Source organism: Chrysemys picta, chromosome 4 (assembly GCF_011386835.1).
Source record: "Chrysemys picta bellii isolate R12L10 chromosome 4, ASM1138683v2, whole genome shotgun sequence".
In the NCBI taxonomy this organism is placed as follows: domain Eukaryota; kingdom Metazoa; phylum Chordata; order Testudines; family Emydidae; genus Chrysemys; species Chrysemys picta.
In genome coordinates, this window is record NC_088794.1 from 40,974,819 (window position 1) to 41,000,177 (window position 25,359).

Here is a 25,359-nt window from a genome sequence, read left to right on the forward strand (position 1 = left end):
GCGCCATGGCCGCTTCCTGCCCCCGCGGCAGTGGGAGCTGCAGCAGCGGCTGCTCCCGAGTCCCGCTGGCCGGGGGTGAGAACAGCCGCCGCCTGGCCTCGCGGGTCGCCCCCCTCCTCGCCCTACCACCCAACTGAGTCCTGCCTGCAAGGGACCAGGCCAGACTGTTACTCACCCCGGCCCCGCGCTTCCCCTGAGTCTCCCGGGCCTCCCTCCAGCGCTTGCGGAGGAAGGTTGGTTTTTTTTTTTTTTTTTGGGCCCCGCGTCCCGATATTTGTCTTGGGTGATCTGGTCACCCTAGGGTGAGGCAGGGTTGTGGGGGGGGGGGGGGGGGTTCTGTGCAGTGGCTGAGGTGCTGACTGTCTGTGGGCTGCAGGGGGCGCTGTGGGGTGGCTGAGGCACTGTCTGTGGGGGCAGGGCTGCAGGAGGCGCTGTGGGCGGCTGAGTCGCTGTCTGTGTGGGGCAGGGGGCGCTGTGGGCGGGTGAGGCGCTGTCTGTGTGGGGTAGGGGGCGCTGTGGGGCGGCTGAGGCGCTGTCTGTGTGGGGCAGGGGGCGCTGTGGGGCGGGTGAGGCGCTGTCTGTGTGGGGCAGGGGGCGCTGTGGGGCGGGTGAGGCGCTGTCTGTGGGGGGCAGGGGGCGCTGTGGGGCGGCTGCGGCGCTGTCTGTCTCTCTCTCTCTGGCTGGCTGCCGGGCCGGTTGTTGGTGCCGGCCCCAGCAGCCGCGCGGCGGAGAGCGCCGAGCCCCGCTGCCAGGTGAGCCCGATGCAGCGGGACCTGCCCTCGCAGGGCCGATGCAGAAGCCGCTCCCGTCCCCGCAGCTGCTTGAGGGCCGAGCCCCCGGAGAGGGGAGGAGGGAGTGGGCTGCGCCTCGCTCCGGGAGCCTCCCCCGGCGCTGCGCCTCTGCCTCGCCGGGCGTAGTCCGCCTGCCCCGGCCCGGCCCTCCCAGACCAGCGGCTGCCGGGCCGGGGGAGCCGGTGCCCCGTGCGGTGTGTGCGCTGTGGGGTCTGGGTACGTGGGGTGGGGGTGGGGGAGAGCTTTTTGTGTCGTCACACCCCTCAAGGCCGGATAAACTTTTTGTGGGCCCCATGGGGCAAGGTGCAGGGGGGCGGGGTGGTCAGTCTGCAGAGTGAAGGGCGGGCTGGGGACAATGAGGCACAGCGCGGCGGGAGCAGCCGCTCTGCGCAGACCAGCAGGAGGACACTCAAACCTACAGCTGCCAGGCGCACATAGGCCTGCCCAGCCCTGAGCTGCCAGTCTGCCCCTGCCCCTTGAGGGCAGGCCCGTACCACACCGCCCCCCTGCCCAGCACTCCCTCGCCCACTGATCTCTATGCCCAGCCCCCACCCCTCCCAGAGACCTCCCTCGCTGGCCTCCCACCACACCGGCACAGCTCCCTGCACACCTCACTGCTTGCCCAGCGCCCCCCGCCCATAGACCTCCCCACTGCCCACCACCTTCCTCACACTCCCGCCGTCACAGCTGCACAGCACCCCTCATTCCTGAGAGGATTCTGCACCAAAAAATTAAAAACTGTGCACACAATGTTTTAAAATTCTGCAACTTTTATTTGTTAATAAATAAATGTGGAGGCTCCAACATGGCAGTGGGGAACTCAGGCCACTGGTTGCATGGAGGTGCGAGACCACCCTGCAGCCTCCCCCCACTCCACCGGGACAGGGACTCGGCAGTGAGGCTGCACCCTACCTTAACACAGTGCAAGGGCCAGGCCTGCCCCAGAAACACACTGGGGCCTAGCCCCCTTGTGCCAGGTGCACCAGGTGTGGGTGCGCAGGCTCAGCTCGGGAGCAGGATCCAAGTGCAGAGGGGTAAGAGAGTTCTCTGTGGGGCAGTCTGGGTGCAGGCGGCTCAGTGGGAGAGCTGGATGCACAGAAGCTCATTTGGGGGGTTCCAGGTGCAGGGGCAATGGGACTCTTCAGGGGATCCAGGTGAAGGTGTTTGGGGCTCAGGAGTGGGGGTCTAGGTGCAGGGGAGATGGGGTTCATTTGGGTGGGGGTCTAGGTGTAGGTGATTGGGGCTCAGTGGGGAAGGTGTCTGGGGGAGCTCATCGGGGTGGTACAGAGGCAGGGGAGGTCGGGCTTGTCAGGGTGAGGGTTTGATGGGCCTGTTTAACAGGGGAGTCCCAGTTTCTGCCAAGGGGATGCCGCATGCTGGGCTCCAGCTTCTCCCCTGCCCCCCATCACCTTCTCTTCCCCATCCCATGCCCCTTCCCCACTGCCTCTTTCCCCTAGCTCCCGCTTCCCCTGCCCCTTTATCTTCCCCATCCCATGACCCTTGCCCACTGCTCCATCTCCTCCCCATCTAGGGTGACCAGATCACCCAAGTCAAATATCGGGACGCGGGGGGAGGGTGACACAGGGGGCGTGGCAAAAAAAAAAAAAAAAACCCTTCCTCCACAAGCGCTGGAGGGAGGCCCGGGAGACGCAGGGGAAGCACGGGCCGGGGTGAGTAAGAGTCCGGCCTGGCCCCGAGCAGGCAGGACTCAGTTGGGTGGTAGGGAGAGGAGGGGGGTGGCCCGCAGGGCCAGGCGGCGGCTGTTCTCCCCCCGCAGGCAGCGGGACTCGGGAGCAGCCGCTGCTGCAGCTCCCACTGCTGCGGGGGGGAGGAAGCGGCCGATGGCCAAACTCGGCAGCTGCGGCTCTGGCGCCCCTGAACCCCCCGAGCCCGGGCCTGCTGCGGGGACCCAGCAGCGTGCACGCTGCGCCCAGCCCCTGACCAGTCGCGTCTGGGCTGCTGCCCAGCTGGTGCAATCCCGCGGCGGCCCTGGAGTGGGGGCAGCAGGCCCCAGCCCCCCTGTCCCGCTCAGGTCCTGCGAGCACTTCCAGGCTGCGGTCAGGACGCGGGACAAACAAGGAAATATCGGGACAGTCCCGATAAAATCGGGACGTCTGGTCACCCTATCCCCATCCCACCCCCTTCCTTCCCCACTGCCTCTTTCCCCTAGCCTGCCCCTGCCCTTTCCCACCATAGGCACTCACTGTTGTGCAGAAAACAGAATGGCTCCCAGCACACAGAAGAGGAGCTCAACCAGCACTAGGACCCAGAAAGTGGCATCTTCTGAGCAGCACCCTCTTTTTTCAGCGGTGCAGCTCTGTGCTTGCAGAAAGTGCGGGAGGCAGTGGCATGTGACTCTATGAGCCCCCATGCCTCGCTTCTGTTTGGGGATACTGCCCCCCAAACTAAGCCCATGTGGCCCCTTGGAAGCAGCACAACCAGCAGGACGAGCGCGAGTCCGGCCTTCGCTGGCAAGGCTCCCTCAGGACCTACATGCCTGGAGGGGCCCAGTAGGGCCATCCCTAGACATCTCTAGGCCTCTGCGGGGGGCGGGGGAGAGCTGCACCCAAAGTCTGGGGGGGGGCAGGAGCAAGCTTGGGGGGCAGGGAGGAAACTGTCCCCCAGCATGAGCTGGCAGAGTGGGCTGTGGCCGGGTTGCTCCATTTCCTGCCACCCAGTGATTGCAGGGTGGGCCTGACCCCGCACTCACGGGGTGGTGGGAAGTGGAGTGACCCGGACCCATCCTGCTTTGCTCTGTTCCCCAGCTCCCAGCCTTGGGACTGGGGGGCAGGGAGGAACTGCCCCCTAGCATTCACCGGCGGCGCAGCTGGGGCCGGGTCGCTTCACTTCCTGCCACCCCGTGAGTGCAGGGCGCACCTGACCCCTTCTGCAGCCCCCCGGGGAAGGGGCGGAGTGGGGGTGGGGCTGGGGCGGAGCAGGTGTGGGAAGAGATGGGGTGGGGACAGCTTTTCTGGCCGGCTCAGCTGTCCGGGGGATCAGGTTGGCCGCTGGAGGCTGGAGCAGCAAGTCCGGACACTGGGGCCCCTTCTGAGTGTGGGCCCGGCGCCATGGAGCCACTGCCGCCATGGTAAACCCAGTACTGGGACCTCTCCGTGGTTTGGTGGGGACAGGCATGCTGCCAGCTCTTGCCTGGAGTCACTCCCCACGCATCTTTTTTTCCAGAGAAGCAGGATTTCTGGAAAGCTTCTGGTCCAGAGTTTGTGCTGGATTTCTGAAAAATGGATCGGAATCCTTCACCCCCTTCTAGTGATGTTGAGGACGAGCAGGCTGCAGGCGATTCCATTGGGAACACAGTCTACAGCAAGCATTGGCTGTTCAGTATCCTTACAAAACTGATTGAGGTGCGTGATAAGTACCATTCATCGGTCTCAGAAAACCGGGGGACACTCTTAGGGACTGAGCTCTTGCTGTGTTAACAGTTGGCCTGCAGGTTAAATAATGCGTGTTGTAACATCGAGAGAAAGTGTCCTCAGTGAGTAACCAGGAATAAGATTGCTCACTATTATACGGAAGGGTGAAGAGCTATTTAATCTAAAGGACAACTTTGGTGCAAGAATATACGGATGTAAACTACTCATGAACAAATTCAGGCGGGAAATGAGAAGAATGTTTCTAGTCATTAGAGGAGTGGAAACAGCATCCCAATAGGATTTGTGGGGCAACCAACTCAATTGATTTTATGAGAGCACTGGAGAAATTTATGAGTATAATTTATGAGTATGTATGACAAGGTTGATTGTGATGTAGGGGCTCAAGAGCCCTTGGGTTCACTTCTGGTTTATGTCTCATGTTCCTAAAAGCTCATGCTTCATGGTTTTAGTTAGCCACTGGTGGGGGTCAGGAAGGCATTTCCTGGCCTCCAATGTATTCTGGGTGTGAGTTCTTTTTTTTTATTTCCTTCCTCTGAAGCATCAGGAATGGCCAGATAGGACATTGGATGGGGAGGGCCAGTACTCTAAGTTGGCACCAAACATTCTCTCTATCAGGTGCGTGGCTGGTTGGTTCTTGCTCACATGCTCAGGGTCTAATCAATTGCTATATGTGGGGTCAGAAAGGAATTTCCCCCCAGTTTAGATTGGCAGTGGCCTTGGGGGATTTTTCCTTCCTCAGCAGCATGTGGATGCGGGTTACTTGCCAGGATCATCTAGGTATAATCTCACATAATTAATTATTTCCCTGCCATTGCGGGGGCCTAGGGCACTGGTGCACCTCAGTCTGTGGCACATAATAGTCTAGTCTGTTGTGGGCTGTAAAATTCTTGTCTAATTTTGGTGGTTTGGTTTAGTGTCCAGATGCTGGGTGGTGATGGTGGCCTATGATATATAGGAGGTCAGACTAGATGATCTAGCTGTCCCTTCTGGCTTAAACTGTGTGACTGTGACTTGTTTCCACTACAGCTTTAGTTATTTAAAGTTCACTAGACATCTTTAATATCGTTGTATGATTTGATAACTTTAATGTAGCTAGCCCAGAGCACACAATTAATTTGTTATGAGAAATATATCTTACTCACCTGGGTTTAATATCTCTGCAAAGGAAGTAATACTTGAACATTTCAAGAGAGGATCTCCCACCCTCTAACAAATGTTGGTTAAACTTCCCAGCAATCTGTCAGGTAGGTAAGTATTGTTGTCCCTGCTTTTTTAGATGGGTAAATTGAGGCAAGGTGAGGTGAAAGGCCTGCATATTGTTTAAAGGAAAGTCTTTTCTGCCTAAGAATATTAATTTAGCAAATGCTTAAAAATGAGCAGTACAGTTTTGGAAGGTCTGAAGAGAGTAGATTGTTAATGACGTCTGTCTTTGGATAACTAAAGCAATAGATTGTCTTGAACAATTCATTGTAGTTCTTCACTGTCACTCCCTTACTATTGTTCCATTTTCTTTTTACTTCACTTGATAGGTCATTAGCCCTGAAAAGAGTGATTCCAACTCGAACCGTGAGGAAGTGCAGACAGAGCTAGATGAAGAAATGGAGAATGACATTTGTAAAATGTGGGACATGTCAATGGACGAGGTATGTTGGTGAGCAGCCTGTAATGAAACGTTGAATACAACTGTAAAGCTGAGAAATTTCTCTGCAGTGGTTCAACCTTTCACTGAATGTCCTCAGTCGAAATGCTCCTCAAAGAAGAGGATTGATAGTTCTGGTTAGTGCAAGACCTAGAAACAAGCACTCTTTGCCAGCTTCCCAACTTGAATGGTGTTGCTCCTTCTCTATTCTAGCTGACGCTATCTGCTGAAGGTCCCCTAAGCAGAGTATGAAAGATGCCTGTCCCTGTCATAAAGCTTGTTCAAGTACGAGTCTGAGAATAGCAAGCATTTTTATGCACTCTAAAGCAAACACTAGGTCATGAAGAAAGATCTTGGGGCAGACACCAGGATGGAGTCACATTGGTGCTAAAGTCCAATATCTTTTCATATGTTGAGGACAACATTTAGAATAAAATCTGCTGCTGTCACAATAGTACAAGCAGGGCTTTGGAGCGGAGCCTGGAGCTGGAGCGCCGAGCAGCTCCGGAGCAGTGGAGCTGCAGGTTTTTAGCTGGAGTGGAGCCGGAGCACAGCTCCAAAGCCCTGAACTGTACAAGTATATGCACTGACTGTAGCACCGCGCAAGGAAGAAACCAATGAATTTGATAATGCTCTACGGAAAACAATACAAGAAGTTTGAAGACAAGGTATGTTATAGTGTTGGGAAACTTTCATGTGAAAGTAGGATTGGACTGGATTTCTGGGATGGTGCAAAAGGGCAGATTGAAACTCAGTGAAGAAAGCGAAAGAGGAGAGAAGCTACTAAATTTCTGGCTATGTAACAACCCAGTCATAATGAACACACTGTTCCAATAAAGAAAGATGATGAGGGAGTGGAATTGGCCATCACTTGATGGGCTAAGTAAGAATACGATAGACATTATACTTGTGAATCGCAGGTGGAAATCAAGTGTGTTGTCATGCAGATGATTTGTGACAGATATTGGATCAATTCATAAGTTAATGTTGGCATTGATGGGGTTGAAGCCTGGAGCAACTGAAAACATGCCAAGAGCTAAAATCTATGACCAGTTTATCAGGAAATGTGTCAGGAAAGAATACAAAGAAGCTGTGCAGAAAAACATCATGTTTCTGGTGAAAAAAGAAATGAACATTGAAAAGACATAGAACAATTTTTTTTTTTTAAAAGAGGAATACACAAAAAGAAGTGGAGGAGGAGTACTTGTGGCACCTTAGAGACTAACAAATTTATTTGAGCATAAGCTTTTGTGGGCTACAGCCCACTTCATCAGATGCATAGAATGGAACATATAGTAAGAAGATATATATACATACAGAGAACATGAAAAAGTGGAAGTAGCCATACCAACTCTAAGAGGCTAATTTATTAAGATGAGCTATTATCAGCAGGATTATCACTACATAATAGGTCATCTTAATTAATTAGCTACTTACAGTTGGTATGGCTACTTCCACTTTTTCATATTCTCTATATGTGTATATATATCTTCTTACTATATGTTCCATTCTATGCATCCGATGAAGTGGGCTGTAGCCCACGAAAGCTTATGCTCAAATAAATTTGTTAGTCTCTAAGGTGCCACAAGTACTCCTCCTCCACTTCTTTTTGTGTATTCCTCTTTTTTTTTTTTTTTTTAAATTGTTCTATGTCTTTTCAATGTTCATTTCTTTTTTCACCAGAAACATGATGTTTTTCTGCACAGCTTCTTTGTATTCTTTTTGTGGCTACAGACTAACACAGCTGCTACTCTGAAACCAACAAAAAGAAGTGTGAAACAAGTTGTACTGAAAGATAAGAAAACTGAATGGGACATATAAGTTGAAGCTGTCAACAGTGAAAGACAAGTGGGGGCAAATAGTTGAGGATGAAGAAGCGAAGGAGGGAAAGAATATTTTGAAGAGTTGTACAGAGTCCGGAACACAGTAGATGAAATGGTCCCTGAAAAGTTTTCCTGTACAAATGAGAGAGAAGAGAAGCTGGAGTGCTTAGAAGTAAAGATTTCACTAGAAAGTCTGAAAAAGGAAAAGGTGCTGGGAATTAACAACATGCCCGCAGAGCAGTTAGGCGCAGGTGAGGAACACACATGAAAGGCAATGCACAAACTGTGTAACAAGATTTAGAAGTAAGAGCAAGTGGAGAGCGAATGGGGGAAAGCAATAACAGTACTGAACTATAAAACAGGAGATAAGAATGAGTATAAGAACTATGGAGGAATCCGCTGACTGAGTATGCGGGGAAAAGCACTCGTCAGCCTTGCAGAAGAGAATGAAGAGGTACATAAAGCATTGCTTGCAGAGGGACAGACCAGATATAGACCAGGATGGAGTATAAAAAGTCAGCTCTTTGTGATGAGACAGATATCAGAGAAGCAGATAGAACACAACCAAATTTGTTATAACAACTTTAGAGATTTTTAACAACCTTTTAATAGCATTTGGCAGAAAAGATTATGACAAGTCTTGAACATATGGCATCCCCCAAAAATTGATAAAGCTGGTAGAAAACATCTACAGCAAGTCAATGAGTATGGTGAGAGTAGACAAGAAGCTGATGGAAAGGTTCAGGATAACCATAGGAGTGAAACAAGGATGCACGCTTTAGCCAGATTTGTTCAACTTGGTACTGGAAGCAGTATTGATTAGCACTGAGAGATAATATGACTCTTCTTATTTCATGTGGGAGGATAGTGAATAACCTTAGATTCACAGAGGATATTGATTTCACAGAATTGTCCAAGGGAGATTTACAGAGAATAACTGCCAGGTAGATGGGGAAAACAGAAAATTTTGCTTTGAAGATTAGCATGAGGAAGGCAAAAACTATGACAACTGGAAGACAAGAGGGAAGAGGTCAAGATCAAACATATCTACAGCTGTGTGTCTCTTACTTTCTTTTGTCATTGACTGTAATTGACAAGCCTGCAGGGGTTGGTAGATAACTCACCTGTCCTAGTGAATCTGACAACTGCTTGATCCAGACTGATTCCATGAGAGAAACATTTGATTTGCATGTGAAAATTATATTTTAAAAAGGAAAAAAATATGCCTAATTAACACTTTTTCTCCCCAGGATGTTGCATTATTTCTCCAAGAATTTAATGCCCCTGATATATTTATGGGAGTGTTTGCCAAGTCTAAGTGTCCTCGACTTATTGTAAGTATAGATTAATGGAAAGTGCTGTCCTGTTTAATTGCAATAACAGATAGTCCAGGGTGAACACATGCAAAATATCCTCCTCTTTCCCCTTTCTCCTTCCTTCATTGTTTTGCTTGTATATGATTTGAATGGTAAGGCGGAGGAGGGGGGTAGCTTGTAAAATACACTACATCCAGTGCTTTCAGTCTTCCTTCTGCTCCTTGGTCTATGATCAGTGCTTAAAAAATGTTACAGGTCTTGAATGTAGGTATTTGTTCTGGTCTCCCAAAGTGATTTTGGTCTTAGTGGATTATCAGATATCAGTGCATAAAATTCTATCATTCTTATAATCCCCCCCCCATCCCCCGCTTTCAGTTCATGTGATTTTAGCAATCTGTATCTCACAGTCCACTATAGATAGGAATTAAGATTCGGAATTCCAGAAGTGCTCAGTGTTTTCTTAACTCCACTCGCACTGAAGTCAGTGGAAGAAGAGTTAGGCTAATACTGATGGTTTTTGAAAATCTCACTCTTAATGCTTTATGTCATTTGAAAGCTGGGTTCCAAATTCTCTGATCATATACTGCCATGGCATTGGCTTCTCTCCTGAGCAATTTGAGACAATGACTGCCAAAATTGTGGTGTAATTTAAAGGTGGTGAAAAAAGACTGGAGTAAAAATGCCTTCTTTTTTTTTTTTTTAAACCTTTTGACCTGCCAGGGCTAGAATCTAAACTTTACGTTACTAAAGATTTGAGATTTCCAGGTTTCCAGTGACATTTGTTATTAGCACTGGTTATTCACAAGATACTTCAGAGCCCTTGATCTCTGTGTAGAGCTGTACATTCTTTTGGTAATAGTCCAGGAGTGAATATAGTCTGTTGGTGTTATCTGCTGCATTTTGTTTTTTAAAATACTGCAATCAGAAATTGAGGGGGTCTGTTGGGGGTTTATTGAGAAGATCCTTTCTCTTGTCAGGAAGTGAATGTGTCATGGGGTTGCATTTGTGCCAAGTTGTTTGTTCTTATGCTGTTCTTACGCTTATGAATCCAACTAAGCTCCAAACTGATTTGCACAAAGTATCTATTTGTCTGACCTAATTAACGAAACCAGAGAAGTTTGTTTCAAGGTATATTCATTTTTTATTTTTTTAAACCCTTAACTAAAATAAGCCTGAGGAATACTTGCCATCATTTGCCCATGGTATAATTAGCTATCAGTGCATCCGAGGCATTCCTATATGACATCTCCAATGGAAACATTCAGTCTATGTGGAAAGTGAACGCTCATACTAACTCATGTAGAAGAGAAGTGAGAACAAGCTCTCCCACAGTTAGATCTGTACCCTAAGGTCATGGAAAGGAAATTGTCACCTATATTGCATTGTCTAATCCAACTATATTGTGATTTCACAGGAAATCTGTGTGGGAATATTGGGTAATATGGCCTGTTTCCAAGACATATGCATGTCTATTAGTAAAGATGACAATCTTGGGTAAGTTTGTTTGTGTGTGCTTTTGCTTTCCATCGTGTGTGTATATGTTTACAAAATATGGATTAAACATTAAGACTCTTTTTAGTCTTAGATTTTGGACCAAATAGATTAGGTTTAAATGTTAGAAAATTAATTTTATTGTAAATATTTTTGTCTCTGTAGTAGTTTCTTTTATTTTATTTTTTAACAAAGAAAGGATCATTTATTGGGCTTGTCTGTTTTGAAAAGTGCAATGCAGATAAATGAATCCACTGTTCTGTATCTCACACGGGTTAAGAAGAGGAACACAGTTTCTCGTCCTCTGCCCCAACTTAGTTCAGTCGTTTCAACTGACTATTTACTGAATGAAGGATAATGCGGCTTTGAAAAATTTTCAGTGTTTAAAAAAAGCTATGATGAAGAGAGGAACTGTCAGTTAACCATGAGTCCCCTCTTATCACTCATCATACGCCCTTGAGCATATATTGATGCCCAGGTATGTATTTTGTCTGAATTTTTAGAATTGGAAATATCATTAATCTCTACACAAATAGAGGAGGATTTTACTTTTATGTTGGGGCAAACTGCTGGTATGAAAAATTGATAGGAAATTAATCCTGTTCTAAAATTAATTTTTTTCTTTAAGAACAATTCAGTTAAACTTCATATTGTAACTTTTATTTACAGACAAATGTTATTGCAACATTTATGTGATTCGGACTCTCCTACTCTGCTGGAAACAAGCAGGTAGGGCATCTTGTTAGCAACTGAAATATTGATGTTTGATAGAGTTTTAGTATGTTCTAATGACTGTAAATAAAATCCTTGAGAGTGGACTGATTATTTTGTTTTCTCTCCCTTTCCCTTCTTAAATTCCACAGTGCACTTGGATTTCATCCCTCGTGGGCTTGATTTTTTTCTCCATTGTACCAGTAGGATTAGTGTAAATCCACAGTAATACTACTGTAACTAGGATCTGACCCACTGTATTTTAATTACATGCAAAGCTAAAATTGCAATTATTGTCTAGGTTGTTGTTAACTTGCCTCTCCCAAGCTGAGGTGGCCAACATCTGGGTTGAAAGAATCCGAGAAAACCCCTCCGTGTATGACTGTGTTTGTTTTATCATGTCAAGCTCTACAAATGGTAGGTTGCCAAGTAATTTGAGTATTGGTGGTGTTAGATAAAACACAATGCTGAAGTACATCTGAATTGTAAAGACAAATGGCTTTGTTTTGAAAGTGTAGAATACATTAAAAATAGTAAACTTCATGAATACAGAATAAACTGCATCTACTATTGTAGGTTTTATAGATCTGTCCGAGCCCTAAAGAAAAAGGGAAGATTGAAATCAGCCCTAGATTTACATCTGTGCCAGATCAAATTTCTTTCATGAAGTCATGGTCCTTATTGAAGTACATGTACATAGTATTTTTATTGTTTTAAAACAAGCCCATGTTTTCAGTTATTCCAGTGTAACATTGTATCTCTTTTTAAGGTTTGCTGTCTAAATGCACTGTTTTCTTGTTAGGACTAAACTGAAAAACACTTAGAAAAATAAGCCAAGTACTGGCAGCTATTCCGCTTATTCTTGTAACATTACAACATGTTTTAAGCATGTAGCTTGACTGACATTTATAAAAATGTGTTTTTCGTCTTCAGCTAAATAAAAACAGCAGAACGTTTGTGCAAAAATCCTAAAATTTCAGCTTTTTGGCTTAAAAGAATGTTAGCCATAGTGTTCCCTATTTTAAGAAATAATAATACTTTGCTCTTCTATTTGAGGGTCTCATTTGTTTGATTTCAGTGGGCCTACCGAAAGTGTGAAGTGCTACTCAACATGAGTATTTATTCTGAGTTTTGGTTTTTGTGTGTTAACAAAGGTGAGAATTTTGTATGCTCGTTTTTCATTATTCATCAAAATTTGTTCTGTGCAGTTGAACTGCTGGTTAAAGTGGGCGAGGTGGTGGACAAGCTCTTTGATCTGGATGAAGAACTGATGTTAAATTGGATTAAAAATGGCTCTTGTCAATCAGTGGGACAGTCTACAGATGATTCCCCAGAAGAACGTCCAGATTTTAAGATTGTACCTTGTGTACTTGAAGCAGCAAAACAAGTCCGGTACGTGTGCTCTTTCTCCTTTACTTTTGGGACCAGGGTGACTGCTGATTATCTTCTTGTGGCTCAATCCTGAAACTCTTGACTTCAGTGGGGCTACTCCTATGAGTAATAAGATTTGGTCCCTGTGATTTGTCATATAAAAGTGCTATGATTTATTATTCTAAAGTTTCTTGTTGTTTATGGGCCCGTTGGATAATCCTTGTATCCTAGTGTTCATGAAGAGTCATTTTTCTGTTAATAATGAACTCATCTGTTTTGTTTTGTTTTTGTTTGATGTAGCTCAGATAATCCAGAGGGGCTTGATGTTTATATGCATATCTTGCAGCTCCTAACCACAGTGGATGAGGGCATTCAGGCTATTGGTAAGACACATGAATTTTTGTATGTTATGGAACAATGCTGCAGTGACGTTAGATTGTGCAGATACTTAAGTAAAAAAAAAATATTTTTCTCTCCTTGAATCAATGTTTTTTTTCTTTCTCAAGTGCAGTCTTCTGATGGAGGAAAAGAGACTTGGACTTTACTTTATGGTCTGGTTTGCCATGAACTTTGCCAGCCAGATGATCCACCGATCATCATTCAAGAGCAGAAGAGTGTATTGGCCTCTATTTTGTCAGTACTGTCTGCCATGTTTGCTTCACAGATACAACAAGAATATGTCAAGAGGAGGAAAAGCAAGTATCATTTTTACTTCTTGTACAATTGATGACTAGAGTCATGGCAGTAGTAGCGTGGCGTGTTTTAATTTATTAATGGTTACTCGAGACTGGTTTAGGGCACAGAATTGTTACAGGTTTAGAACACCATCAAGGTAACAAATTGGCCCATTATAAATATAGGGGTGGCTTGCAAAATTCTTTTCTAAACCAGAGTTCAGATTTTAAACATTTCTAAAATTCTGGGGGTATTTGGAGCTGGATTTTCAGTTGAGTCTCCTCTTTACTGGTTATGGTGATAAGTAATAGAACTGCAAAAATAATACTTGTTAATAACAGAGGCTGCGATTGCAGTTATTTTAAGAGGTGGGGGAAATTCTGCATTTAATTCGTGCATTTTTATAATTTACATCAATCGTGAATGTCACTGAGAAATGGATGAAAACATAGGCCAGCCTTTAAAATGGAAAGGAGTGACATGGAACGAGAGTTGATTTCTTTAGCAGCAGAAGATTGCACTGCTCACTTGGCTGGCAGTTGGGTTTATTATGGTGCAAAGTTTACTGTACTACCCTCTGTTTTCCTTTCTTTGGATGGTAACTAAACTGAAGGGCTTACAGCGATGTCCAGGTTTCCTTTGTTATTGGGTCTGGGCTTGGTACAGCCTAGGTATACAAGTAATGGGGAGAGGGCTCAAGGAGTTGGACCTGCAGAAGGTAGCACATACCCTTCCAGTAAAAGAGGGGAGATTGGTTTGGCTTAGGGATCAGAAGCATGGGAGGTATTGTGCTTGCTGTGAGCTGTTGCTGGGGAAATTTCACCATGCCATGGGGCTATGTCTTTAAAGACACATAGCCTGCAGAAAGGAATGGTGTGCAGTTATGATAGCAAGTGAGATACCAATTGTATGTAACAATTCCCAGTTCTCTAGAGTTTTGTCTCCTGGATTGTGCTATCTTCTAACACTTTTAAAAACCGTATTGACAAACGGTGACATATACAGATAACCTGTGGTCTTGAAGCAATCAGAATGTACATTTTTCTACATCCTTATCAAATCTTTCTTCATGTTTCAAAATGGATCCTCTTGACAGTAGCTTGAAAAAAATGCCAAAACTGTCTTTCAGTTTGTAAAACTGGTTTCCTGTTTTTGTATATTAGATATGCCTCTGATTGGGAGCTTGATTCGAATCTTACAAAACATGGAGGACTGTGGGAAGAGATCTTTTGATAACTCAAAGAAATCCCAACCAGAGGAGACTGAGAAGTTGGAAACAGTTGAGGAAGACTTCCATCTGAAAATCTTGAAGGATATCTGTTGTGAATTGCTTTCCAATATGCTTCAAGAATTGACTAAGGTAAAGAGAAAAATTTTAGGAGGATTTTATGCAGAGGAGGGAAAGAGGAAATCTTATTATTTAAGGGACAGTTTCTTCCTTTTCTTTGCTCAAAGTACAACTATGTACCAGAATTGAGTTGTGTAAGGTTCTGATTAGAGAAGTGACTGGAGGTACAACTGTAACCTATATGGCACAAGATAGAGACCAAGATATTTCTGAGTTCTTCAGTCTATTTTGTGAGATAAATTATCTTCTTGATGTACATTGGTAATTCCTTTTTGAATGTGAATTAATGAATTTAAGTCAGGGAAAGAATATATGTATGTCTTTAAGCAATTTCTCAGCTCTTGGCTAAAAAGTTCTGAAGATCTTTTTTGTGAGAGCATTTAAGCTGAGAGAATGTTTTCCCGCTTTCTATTCAGTTTTGTGTCAACTATTGTCTCTAGACCAGGGATCGGTAACCTTTGGCACGCGGCCCGTCAGGGAAATCAGCTGGGGGGCCGGGATGATTTGTTTACCTGCAGCATCCTCAGGTTTGGCCGATCGCAGCTCCTACTGGCCGCGGTTCGCCATTCCTGGCCAATGGGGGCTGCGGGAAGCGGCACAGGCCGAGGGATATTCTGGCCGCTGCTTCCCGCAGCCCCCATTGCCCTGGAATGGCGAACTGCAGCCAGTGGAAGCTGCAATCGGCCAAACCTGCAGACACTGCAGGTAAACAAACCGGCCCGGCCAGTGGATTTCCCTGACGGGCCGCGTGCCAAAGGTTGCCGATCCCTGCTCTATACTATAAGCTTTCTTACTTGTTTCATGTATTTTACCTGCTTTACAATATGAGGACATGTATATGTAGAGTCCTTTATTTTCCGTTTTTATTTTGTTTGATTTTTCACAGGAATTTATCAGTGTATATTACCACATCAACAAAAACAGATGAAAGTCAGTGCAAAAAACTATTAATCATTTTTCTGGGTAAATATCGGGGTTTATTTTGGTGGATGGAAAGATGGGGAAAAAAGTATTCAGTAGACTAATGCTCTGAATTCCATTCATCAATGTGGTTTGCTGCAGAATTAAAACAACTCAAAATACAATGCCACCTCTGAGTTTAAGAAAACAATACATCTCTAATCCCTAAATAAAACTTTTCATTTGAATAAAAAGTTTACTGTTGTATACTTAGAACTATTAGACTATGAATATTTACATTTAATAATTGGGTCACATCATGTGCAGCGCATACACTCAACTTCATCCTTTTCTCCTGCTTTTGTTTTTTTAAAACTTTTGAGGACTTCCTTGAGTTCTGAAACGTATTCTGATTCAGATTTTCATTTTCTTCCCATTTGTATATGTCAAATCTTTAAACTGTTATCTGATAACAGCTTGAAATGTGTACGTGGTGTGCGTGAGATTCATCAGGATGTTCAGATGCGCACGCACTTCAGAGCTTGTGCCCGTGCCTGTGTATTGTGTGTATCTTGTAGACTAATATGTAGCTTTACTTCAACAGGCAGCTTTGCACATACACACAGACCAATGTATTATTGTAATACAATACAATGCATGAGATATCTGTATTTTCCTAATAAAACAAGTTATTTTTTATATATTTGAATGATACAAAAGTAGGGTGAAAAGCAGAAAAAACTGAATAATACTTTTTGTAAAACCCGGGAGTCTTTTTGGTAAATGAAAACGAAGGGGCTTGTTTATATGGCACTATGCATGTGACTGTGAGATTGTGTTCAGCAACTGTTTATGAAATACTAGTTGTGTTTATTTTTTACTGTTGTTTTCTAGGAAAACATATTGGAGGGATTGAACCAAGGGCATCTAAATGAACAAAAATGCTCCTGTGCGTTTCAGAATCTTTTACCACTATATTTCACTTCTGTGAGTATGTGACAAAATCTTTAACATGGGTGAAACATGCAGATTTAGAGAGGGCGGGATTACTCTGACATAAGATGCAATATCTAATGCAACATCAGACATTCTTATTTTCTTTCCTTTTCTTTTGGCTCACATCAGCCAAAACTTTGAGCTAGATCATCAGCTCATGTAAATTGGCAGAGCTTCTTTGTTTTTATAGAGTGATTTAAAAAAAAAAAAAAATCTGATTTCCAAAGAACGAAAAACATATACGTATATTTTTTTAAGCATGATCAAACCTTCACTGGTATTGGAGCGAATTGTATTCTATAGGTTAATCTGTGAATGTCACTGGTCTCGATGATATCTTGTGACAAGAGTTTAGCATGATTCAAAAAAGGTTTAGCTATTTATATAGATAACTAGAAGATCCAGTTCTACACTAGTAAACACTTTATATATATATAAAAAAAAAAAAAAAAAGTCTTGGAAGTGATGTAAACACTCGTTCTTCAGGCTTCAAACCAGCTTCTAATTTTGGACATTTGGTGGGCAGATTATCCTATAACTGCCTAGTGCGGGGTTTCTTGCACCTTCTTCTGAAATAGTACTGTCAGTTGTCAGTGAAAGGATACTGGAATATACAGACCACTGGTCTGATCCAGTATGGCAATTCCTTTGTTCCATCTCAGTGTATTTGGCATACTTGTGTTTTATTTCTAGGTGGAAAGTTTCCTTGAAGTGCTGCGTGAGGCTGATCAGACGCTTGCTGACAGTCTAGAAAAACGTTTCCCAAGCCTGAGGCTCCAGACTTAAGAAAGTACATGGAATATTTTCTTCCTATGGAATGAGGATTTTGACTGTTTCTTTACAGTATTTTAGAAATCAACATGTCAGTAAACTCAGAAGAATGAGTTTAACCCCCTTGCCTACAGATGGTATTTAAGAAATTTCACAGATATTCCTGGTTAATCTTGGATTAACCTGATCTGGGATGGGGAAGGAAATAAACTCACTTGAAGTCAGTTCTTCATCCTGCAGTCTTGTCGGCTTTTGTGATCAGAGGCTTTTGATTTCTAGCTGCTTATTTGGTACACAAAGCAGAACTGTAAATATACTTTTGTGTTTTAATAACCTGTGAGTTTCTGCTTTTCATCTGTTGAAACAATGAAATGTACTGAATCTTTTAAAATGCTACTGACTCTTAAATTGTTCTTGGTAGGAAGGTTAGTCAATAAGAAATCTTAAATATCTTCTAGCTAAGCAATCATTAATTTCTTCGATCACCTCAGAAAAGCAGTTCTATCACACTGATAAATGACTTGCTTTGTTTTGGAAGATGTCAGTAGTGTGTGCAGATGTTATAGCAGAAATGTTCCAACATAGTCCACTACGATGTCTCTAAATCTAATTTCTAAGCCCCTTTCACTATGGGGCAATCTAGGGAATCTAGCTCCAACACAGTTTAAAATGAATTACTTTCAGGCTACACTGCAACTTCTGCTTGTTGTAGTCCAGTCACCTGACTCAGTTATAGAGTAGATTTGGATTTAATCTCTTGTATATAACAAAACGCTACTTTTTAGAAATGCTCTCTATGCTTCAGTTCAGAAAAATAGCGTGTATCAAACAGTTCTCGTTCCTTATTGATGTATGTTATTATGTTGAATTATTTCGAATGACATTAGAAAATGGCTTTTTAGGCTGGGATTTTCAAAGACGCTTAAGGGAGTTAGATATCCCAACTCCCATTGAATTTCAACTCTCTCAGACTCTTCTTAAAATCCCACTCTTCAGGTTTTTTTTTAACTGCAGTACATTTTCATATGTTTTATGTGGGTGCAGTGCAGCTCATCTTGTCTGCTGTGTTTGGACATCAAAGATATTACAACAATATGTTGGCTCATGTCGTTTCTATAAGCTGGGACAGGCAACAAGTAGACAAAATTAATTTGAGATATAAAGGAGGATGGAACAAGTTAATGGAGAATAGCTCATTAGCATACATACATTCCGCAGTTATCCAGATTTCTCTTGGCTTCCACTTTACTTGCCGTGAGTTACATGTACAGGAGGTAATGATTGAAGATACAGTATCTGTGTGCTAAGTCTTTTCATCCAAACTTCTCGTTTTCAGGGGTGGTATTACTCAGCCTTTCTGTCAGGTAATTGACAGCATCTCTATTGTTGGCAAGGGGACTGAAAAGCCTGAAAACACTGACTGAAGTCACCATAAGAATTGCAGTCGTTTCTGACATTTTTTTGTATGTTATTGGAAGCAGTTGTTAACTGAGTGACTACAGGAATTTTTTTGAATATTTTATTAAAACTACAGGTTTATAATAAAGTTATTTTTAAAAAGTACTTTGGTTTTCTTTGCCCTGTGTCAAATATACCTTCTGAAGAACTGTCAAATATTTACTACTGTCGTGAGTGAAGGTAACTTCTAAGGGTATGTCTACACTACGGGATTAATCCGAATTTAGATAATTCGGATTTGAAAAACAGGTTGTATAAAGTCGAAATGAATGCGGCCACACTAAGCACATTACTTCGGTGGTGTGCGTCCAAGTACCGGGGCTAGCGTCGATTTCTGCACCGTTGCACTATGGGTAGCAATTCCATGGCTATCCCATAGTTCCCGCAGTCTCCCGCGCCCATTGGGATTGTGGGTTAAGATCCCAGTGCCTGATGGGACAAAAAACATCGTCGCAGGTGGTTCTGGGTACAGCCTCACCTCCTCCCTCCCTCCCTGCATGAAAGCAACGGACGGCAGACAACCATTTTCGCGCCTTTTTTCCTGGGTGGGTGAACACTGCAGACTCCATACCACGGCAAGCATGGAGCCCGCTCAGCTCAAGACAGCAGTCATGAATATTGTAAACACCTCGCGCGTTCTCGTGGAGTTTATGCTCAGTCAGGACCAGAAAAACGAGGCGAGGAGGCAGCGGCGGCGGCAGCGCAGCGACAAGCATGATGAGGACATGGACACGGACACGGATACAGAATTCAGTGAAACCACAGGCCCCGGTGCTTTGGAGATCATGTTGTTAATGGGGCAGATTCTATCCATAGAACGCCGATTCTGGGCAAGGGAAACAAGCACAGACTGGTGGGACCGCATAGTGTTGCAGGTCTGGGACGATTCCCAGTGGCTGCGGAACTTTCGCATGCGTAAGGGCACTTTCATGGAACTTTGTGACTTGCTGTCCCCTGCCCTGAAACGCCAGAATACCAAGATGAGAGCAGCCCTCACAGTTGAGAAGTGCGTGGCGATAGCCCTGTGGAAGCTTGCAACGCCAGACAGCTACCGGTCAGTCGGGAATCAATTTGGAGTGGGCAAATCTACTGTGGGGGCTGCTGTGCTGCAAGTAGCCAAAGCAATCACTCAGGTGCTGCTACGAAAGTTTGTGACTCTCGGAAATGTGCAGGCTATAGTGGATGGTTTTGCTGCAATGGGATTCCCTAACTGTGGTGGGGCAATAGACGGAACCCATATCCCTATCTTGGCACCGGAGCACCAAGCCACCGAGTACATAAACCGCAAGGGGTACTTTTCAATGGTGCTGCAAGCACTTGTGGATCACAAGGGACGTTTCACCAACATCAACGCGGGCTGGGCGGGAAGGGTTCATGACGCTCGCGTCTTCAGGAACACTACTCTGTTTAAAGGGCTGCAGCAAGGGACTTACTTTCCGGACCAGAAAATAACCGTTGGGGATGTTGAAATGCCCATAGTTATTCTTGGGGACCCAGCCTACCCCTTAATGCCATGGCTTATGAAGCCATACACAGGCAGCCTGGACAGGAGTCAGGAGCTGTTTAACTACAGGCTAAGCAAGTGCAGAATGGTGGTAGAATGTGCATTTGGCCGTTTAAAAGGTCGCTGGAGATCATTATTGACTCGCTCTGACCTCAGCCAAAGAAATCTCCCCATTGTTATTTCTGCTTGCTGTGTGCTCCACAATCTCTGTGAAAGTAAGGGGGAGACCTTTATGGCGGGGTGGGAGGCTGAGGCAAATCGCCTGGCTGCTGATTACGCGCAGCCAGACACCAGGGCGATTAGAAGAGCACACCATGAAGCGCTGTGCATCAGAGAAGCTTTAAAAACCAGTTTCATGGCTGGCTAGGCTACAGTGTGAAATATCTGTTTGTTTCTCCTTCATGAAAACCCGCCCCCTTTATTGACTGATTTTCTGTAAGGAACCCACGCTGCCCCTTCCCCCAGCTTTCTTTCAAACCAAATAAAGTCACTATCATTTAAAAATCATTTATTCTTTATTAATAGATTAGAAAAAGAGGGAGGGAACCCGGGTGGTATTTGGGAGGAGGATTGCTGGGAAGGAAAAAGCCACAAAGAAAAGGTTAAAAAAATGACAGCCTTTTGCTTGGGCTGTCTACTGGGGTGGAATGGGAAGGTGTACGGAGCCTCCCCCCCCCGAGTTCTTACACGTCTGGGTGAGGAGGATACGGAACATGGGGAGGGGGGAGGATGGAACAGGGGCTGAAGCGGCAGTCTGTTTTCCAGCAGCCGTTCCTGAACCTCCACCAGACGCCGGAGCAGCCCCAGCGTTGCATCCTTCATCCTCTGGTCTTCCTGCCGCCACCTCTCATCTCGAGCGTCTCTCCTCTCCTCACGTTGGTCCCTCCTCTCCTCACGTTGGTCCCTCCTGTCCTCACATTCACTGACTTCTTTCCTATACTTTGAAACTGTTTCCTTCCACTCATTCACATGAGCTCTGTCACTGCGGCTGGATTCCATAATTTCCGAAAACATCTCGTCTCGCGTTCTCTTCTTACGACGCCTTATCTGTGATAACCTTCGGGATGGAGGAGGGAGGCTTGAGGAATTTGCAGCTGCTGTAGGGAGGGGAAAAAAGAGAGAATTGTTTTAAAAGCTACATTTTGCAGAACAATGCTTATACTCTTTCACGGTGACCAACACTGTTCACATTACATAGCACATGTGATTTCTGTGCAAGGTCGCATTTTGCCTCTTAATGCTGAGTGCCTGTGGCTTTGCTGCTAGAGATCACAGGTCTGGGCAACAGAATTCGGCTTGCATGCGGCCATGGTAAGCTTCTGCGCCCTCCTTTCCTACATACCAAGCATAGCTTGTAGAGTGCTGCAGAAGCCTGGCCAATCTCAGCCAGTTGGGGGGGGGGGCAGTGTGGGGGGGCTTGTCTGGGCCCCTTCAGGCAAGTAGAGTCCTGCGGTTTTTCTGTTAACATTCAGCAGCACCAGAAAACAAACTAACCACCCCCCCTCTCACCATGAATTCTCTGGGATGATCGCTGTACCCCTCCCCCCCACCGCGTGGCTGGTATCAGGGAAGATCCCTGCAGGCACCAAACTAACCCCCCCCCCCCCCCCCCCCCCGCTGCCGCCCCCCTCCCGCCATGAATTCTCTGGGATGATCACGGTACCCCTCCCCCCACCGCGTGGCTGGTAACAGGGAAGATCCCTGCTAGCCAAATGCGAAAAACTCAGGGCCAATTTCCCATCTGCGCTTGGCTAACTGCAGGGAAGGATTTATTTTCCGCCACAGGCAAACAGCCCAGTAGGAACAGCCACCTCTGTCCCCTTAATTAAGTTCCCGTATTTCAACCAGGTTACCAGGAGTGATATCACTCTCCTGAGGATTACACAACAAGATAAAGAACGGATGTTGCTTGAATGCCAGCAAACACCGGGACCATACGCTGCCAGGCTTTGTCAGGCAATGATACCAGATTACTTGCTGCAAGCATGGCGTGGTCAAGTGTCCTACCATGGAGGAGGGAATAAGGATGCACTGCCCAGAAACCTTCTGGCAAGGCTTTCGGAGTACCTCCAGGAGAGCTTCATGGAGATGTCCCTGGAGGATTTCCGCTCCATCCCCATACACGTTAACAGACTTTTCCAGTAGCTACTGACTTTTCCAGTAGCTGAACTGACCGCGAATGCAAAGTCAGGCAAAGTAATCATTAAAAACCGTTTGCTTTTAAAACAAGTTTTATATTTTAAAAGGTAAACTCACCTGAGGTCCCTTCCATGGGGTCAGAGTCTTGGGTACTGGCTTGGGAGGGTACTTCAGTCAGGGTGATAAAAAGATCCTGGCTGTTGGGGAGAATGGAGTGCTGTGTGCTCTCTGCAAGCTCATCCTCCTCCTCCTCCTCCTCCTCCTCTACCCCATCGGCAGAATCCTCAGGCGTCGCTGATGAGACTATCCCCGACCCAGAATCTACGAACACAGGTGGGGTAGTGGTGGCAGCCCCCCCTAGAATTGCATGCAGCTCGGCGTAGAAGCGGCATGTCCGCGGCTCTGACCCGGAGCGACCGTTTGCCTCCTTTGTTTTTTGATAGGCTTGTCTGAGCTCCTTGACTTTCACGCGGCACTGATCTGAGTCCCTATTGTGGCCTCTCTCCATCATGCCCTTGGAGATTTTTTCAAAAGTTTTTGCATTTCGTCTTTTAGAACGAAGTTCTGCAAGCACTGAATCCTCTCCCCATACAGCGATCAGATCCAGTACCTCCCTCACGGTCCATGCTGGTGCTCTTTTTCGATTATCAGCCTGCATGGTTACCTGTGCTGATGAGCTATCTGTGGTCACCTGTGCTCTCCACGCTGGGCAAACAGGAAATGGAATTCAAATGTTCGCGGGGCTTTTCCTGTCTACCTGGCCAGTGCATCCGAGTTTAGATTGCTGTCCAGAGCGGTCACAATGATGCACTGTGGGATAGCTCCCGGAGGCCAATACCATCGAATTGCGGCCACACTAACCCTAATTCGAATTGCTAAAATCGATTTTGGCACTACGCTCGTCGGGGTGGAGTACAGAAATCGATTTAAAGGGCCCTTTACATCGAAATAAATAGCGTCGTTGTGTGGACGGTTGCAGGGTTAATTCGAATTAAAGCTGATAAATCCGAATTAAAGTCGTAGTGTAGACCAGGCCTAAGAATAGAACTGAAACCTGTTTCCTATTGTAAAATATCCTGTGAAACATTTCCTCCTTTACCAGAAATTTGTTTTAAACACTGTCTCTCAATATATTGTAAGCCTTTGCTTTGTCACTTAAACTAATGAGACAAAGCTCAGAGAGAAGGTAATGAGACAAATTATCTTTCTTCCAGTGGAAGTAGCCTTCTGGCCTTTTCACTACATTATTTTAACTATGCTTATCTAAGAGAGTACCATAGATGTGCCTTTATTGGGAAGGTACCAGAGGTTTCTTTCAACATTCACAACCTTTGCTTGTTTGCATCTCTTGATGTGTAGTGCTTTACAAACTCTCCTTAAAATAACTTTCATAGAAATTGAGAACAGAGAAGACCTATTGGCTCATCTAGTCCAACTGCTGGCCAATAGAAGGTCATTCCCCACTCCGTATTATCAATGTTTTATGCAGAGGTTGTATGTGTTTTAAATGAATGGGTGTGGGCGAGAGGATTCAGCTCTTTCTGGGATTTTTCCCCCATAGGCTGGGTAATATCTAGCATTGCAAGAAATGGCCTGAACATCATATGCTATGGAGAAAAAGTGACTATTTTTAACTTCTTTTTTAATTAGAGGAAAACAAATGGGATCTGTTTAGATTTGGGTGGCTCTAAATTCAGGATAGTATCTATATAAACAAAAAATGTCAGTGGGTCTGTGTTGTTAAATCCCTGTAAAAATGGTCCCCATAGATATAATACGAGTACTTCTCAGCATGTTGTGAGAATGGAAAATTCTCCGTTCCAGGAGTTCTACCTTTTTACAATTAAACCAACTGTCATTAAACAACATTTCATCTACAGAGTTTTAAGATTAAAAGGGAATTGGACTGATAATGGGATATATAATTAATATATTGGGCTTTAGATGTAGGGACTCCTCAGTGAATAGCTCTCCCCTCTGAAATTCTTTTTTCCGCTGTTCTGACAGAGTGCTAGAATGTTGACCTTCAGGCCAGGGGATAAGATTCCAGGCTCTTTCCTGTAAGGAAATGATTATCAGCATAGTGTAGTTTATTGGTGGAGTAGAGTCCACTAGTGACGTCGGCCAAGTTGTTGGGTTCTTTTTAATAATTAGGGTGAATTCCTGGCCTCATTGAAATCAATGGCAAAATTCCCATTGACTTCAGTGGGGCCAAGATTTCAACCACAATCTGTTCACACTCATTAGATAGTGACAAAAAATTGTTACCGACTGATGGCTTGTTTGGCCTGTATGAGATTAGCTGAAGATCCTTGTCCAGCTCCTGTTGGACTGCAGTCAATACAAAAAAACACTATTCTAGGTAAATTAATAGATTTTAAGGCTAGGAAGGGTCCACTAGATCATCTAGTCTTACCTCCTATATAACACAGGTCAAAGAATTGCACCCAACTAACTCTGTATTGAGCCAAATAACTTGTTTGACAAAGGGGGCCTTGTTACTTAGGGAAATTTTGTGGCATAGCTATAATGGAATTATTATTCTGTTATAATTATATCAGTACACATCCCTGTTTAGACCTCTATTGCGGAATAAAGGTGATATTGTGTCAGAAGAGTAATTACTCTGCTTCTATTCTGCCATAAAATAACTTTTATTTTGCAATAGCGGTCTGTACAGGGACTTGTACTGATATAATTATAGCAGAATAATTATTACAATATAACTGTGCCAGAAAATTTCTCCATGTAGATATTCCCTAAATGGGAATGTAGTTTGAACTCTCTCCTCATGACCCCCCCCGGAGTCAGCCCTTCATTGTCTGAGTTGTGGTGTATTGTCAGGAGAGTGTAGGGAGAGGTGATTTTTTTTTTTTTTTTTGCTTCTGCTGCTCATCTGTGCCTAGTCTATGTATAAAGGGTTTCGGGCTGCAGGCTGCTGATTTGCACCTTTTGCTGGTGCTACATTCTCATGAAAAGTTTGAAAGGCAAAAATTGAGATTTTAAAATATTTTCAGTTGTGACATATTTCTTG

At 44.8% G+C, this 25,359-nt stretch overlaps 2 protein-coding genes across 5 annotated transcripts; one reads left to right on the forward strand and one right to left on the reverse strand.

Annotated features, from left to right (window-relative positions):
* The first annotated feature begins 451 nt into the window (after positions 1–451).
* SAAL1 (serum amyloid A like 1) lies at positions 452–18,787 on the forward strand. Of its 4 annotated transcripts, XM_065592087.1 has the most exons (14): positions 452–752; positions 3,975–4,153; positions 5,713–5,826; positions 8,896–8,979; positions 10,376–10,455; positions 11,122–11,181; positions 11,465–11,580; positions 12,372–12,555; positions 12,835–12,917; positions 13,041–13,229; positions 14,373–14,569; positions 16,352–16,444; positions 17,147–17,243; positions 18,561–18,787. In XM_065592087.1, exons 2-13 carry the CDS (start codon positions 4,031–4,033, stop codon positions 17,237–17,239), a joined length of 1,416 nt encoding a protein of 471 aa, XP_065448159.1. In that variant the 5' UTR covers positions 452–752; positions 3,975–4,030; the 3' UTR covers positions 17,240–17,243; positions 18,561–18,787. The 4 variants fall into 4 exon arrangements, with proteins under 4 accessions (XP_065448159.1, XP_005312989.1, XP_023968989.1 ...); XM_005312932.5 differs by having other exon boundaries at positions 625–752; positions 17,147–18,787; XM_024113221.3 differs by lacking the exon at positions 452–752 and adding an exon at positions 851–985 and having other exon boundaries at positions 17,147–18,787.
* Positions 18,788–20,653: 1,866 nt separating this feature from the next.
* LOC135982996 (uncharacterized) lies at positions 20,654–23,126 on the reverse strand. Its single transcript, XM_065592089.1, has 2 exons — positions 22,443–23,126; positions 20,654–21,283 (listed from the first exon to the last, which is right to left on the reverse strand). Exons 1-2 carry the CDS (start codon positions 22,981–22,983, stop codon positions 20,691–20,693), a joined length of 1,134 nt encoding a protein of 377 aa, XP_065448161.1. The 5' UTR covers positions 22,984–23,126; the 3' UTR covers positions 20,654–20,690.
* Positions 23,127–25,359: the final 2,233 nt, after the last annotated feature.

Excerpts from the sequence above, each read along its gene's own strand:
- SAAL1 (XM_065592087.1), top strand. The coding sequence starts at position 4,031 with ATGGATCGGAATCCTTCACCCCCTTCTAGTGATGTTGAGGACGAGCAG. Across the intron at positions 5,827-8,895 it reads GGGACATGTCAATGGACGAG|GATGTTGCATTATTTCTCCA; the intron begins GTATGTTGGTGA and ends TTTTCTCCCCAG. Across the intron at positions 13,230-14,372 it reads ATATGTCAAGAGGAGGAAAA|ATATGCCTCTGATTGGGAGC; the intron begins GCAAGTATCATT and ends TTTGTATATTAG.
- LOC135982996 (XM_065592089.1), bottom strand. The coding sequence starts at position 22,983 with ATGCAGGCTGATAATCGAAAAAGAGCACCAGCATGGACCGTGAGGGAG. Across the intron at positions 21,284-22,442 it reads CCCCATGGAAGGGACCTCAG|CAGCTGCAAATTCCTCAAGC; the intron begins GTGAGTTTACCT and ends CCCTCCCTACAG.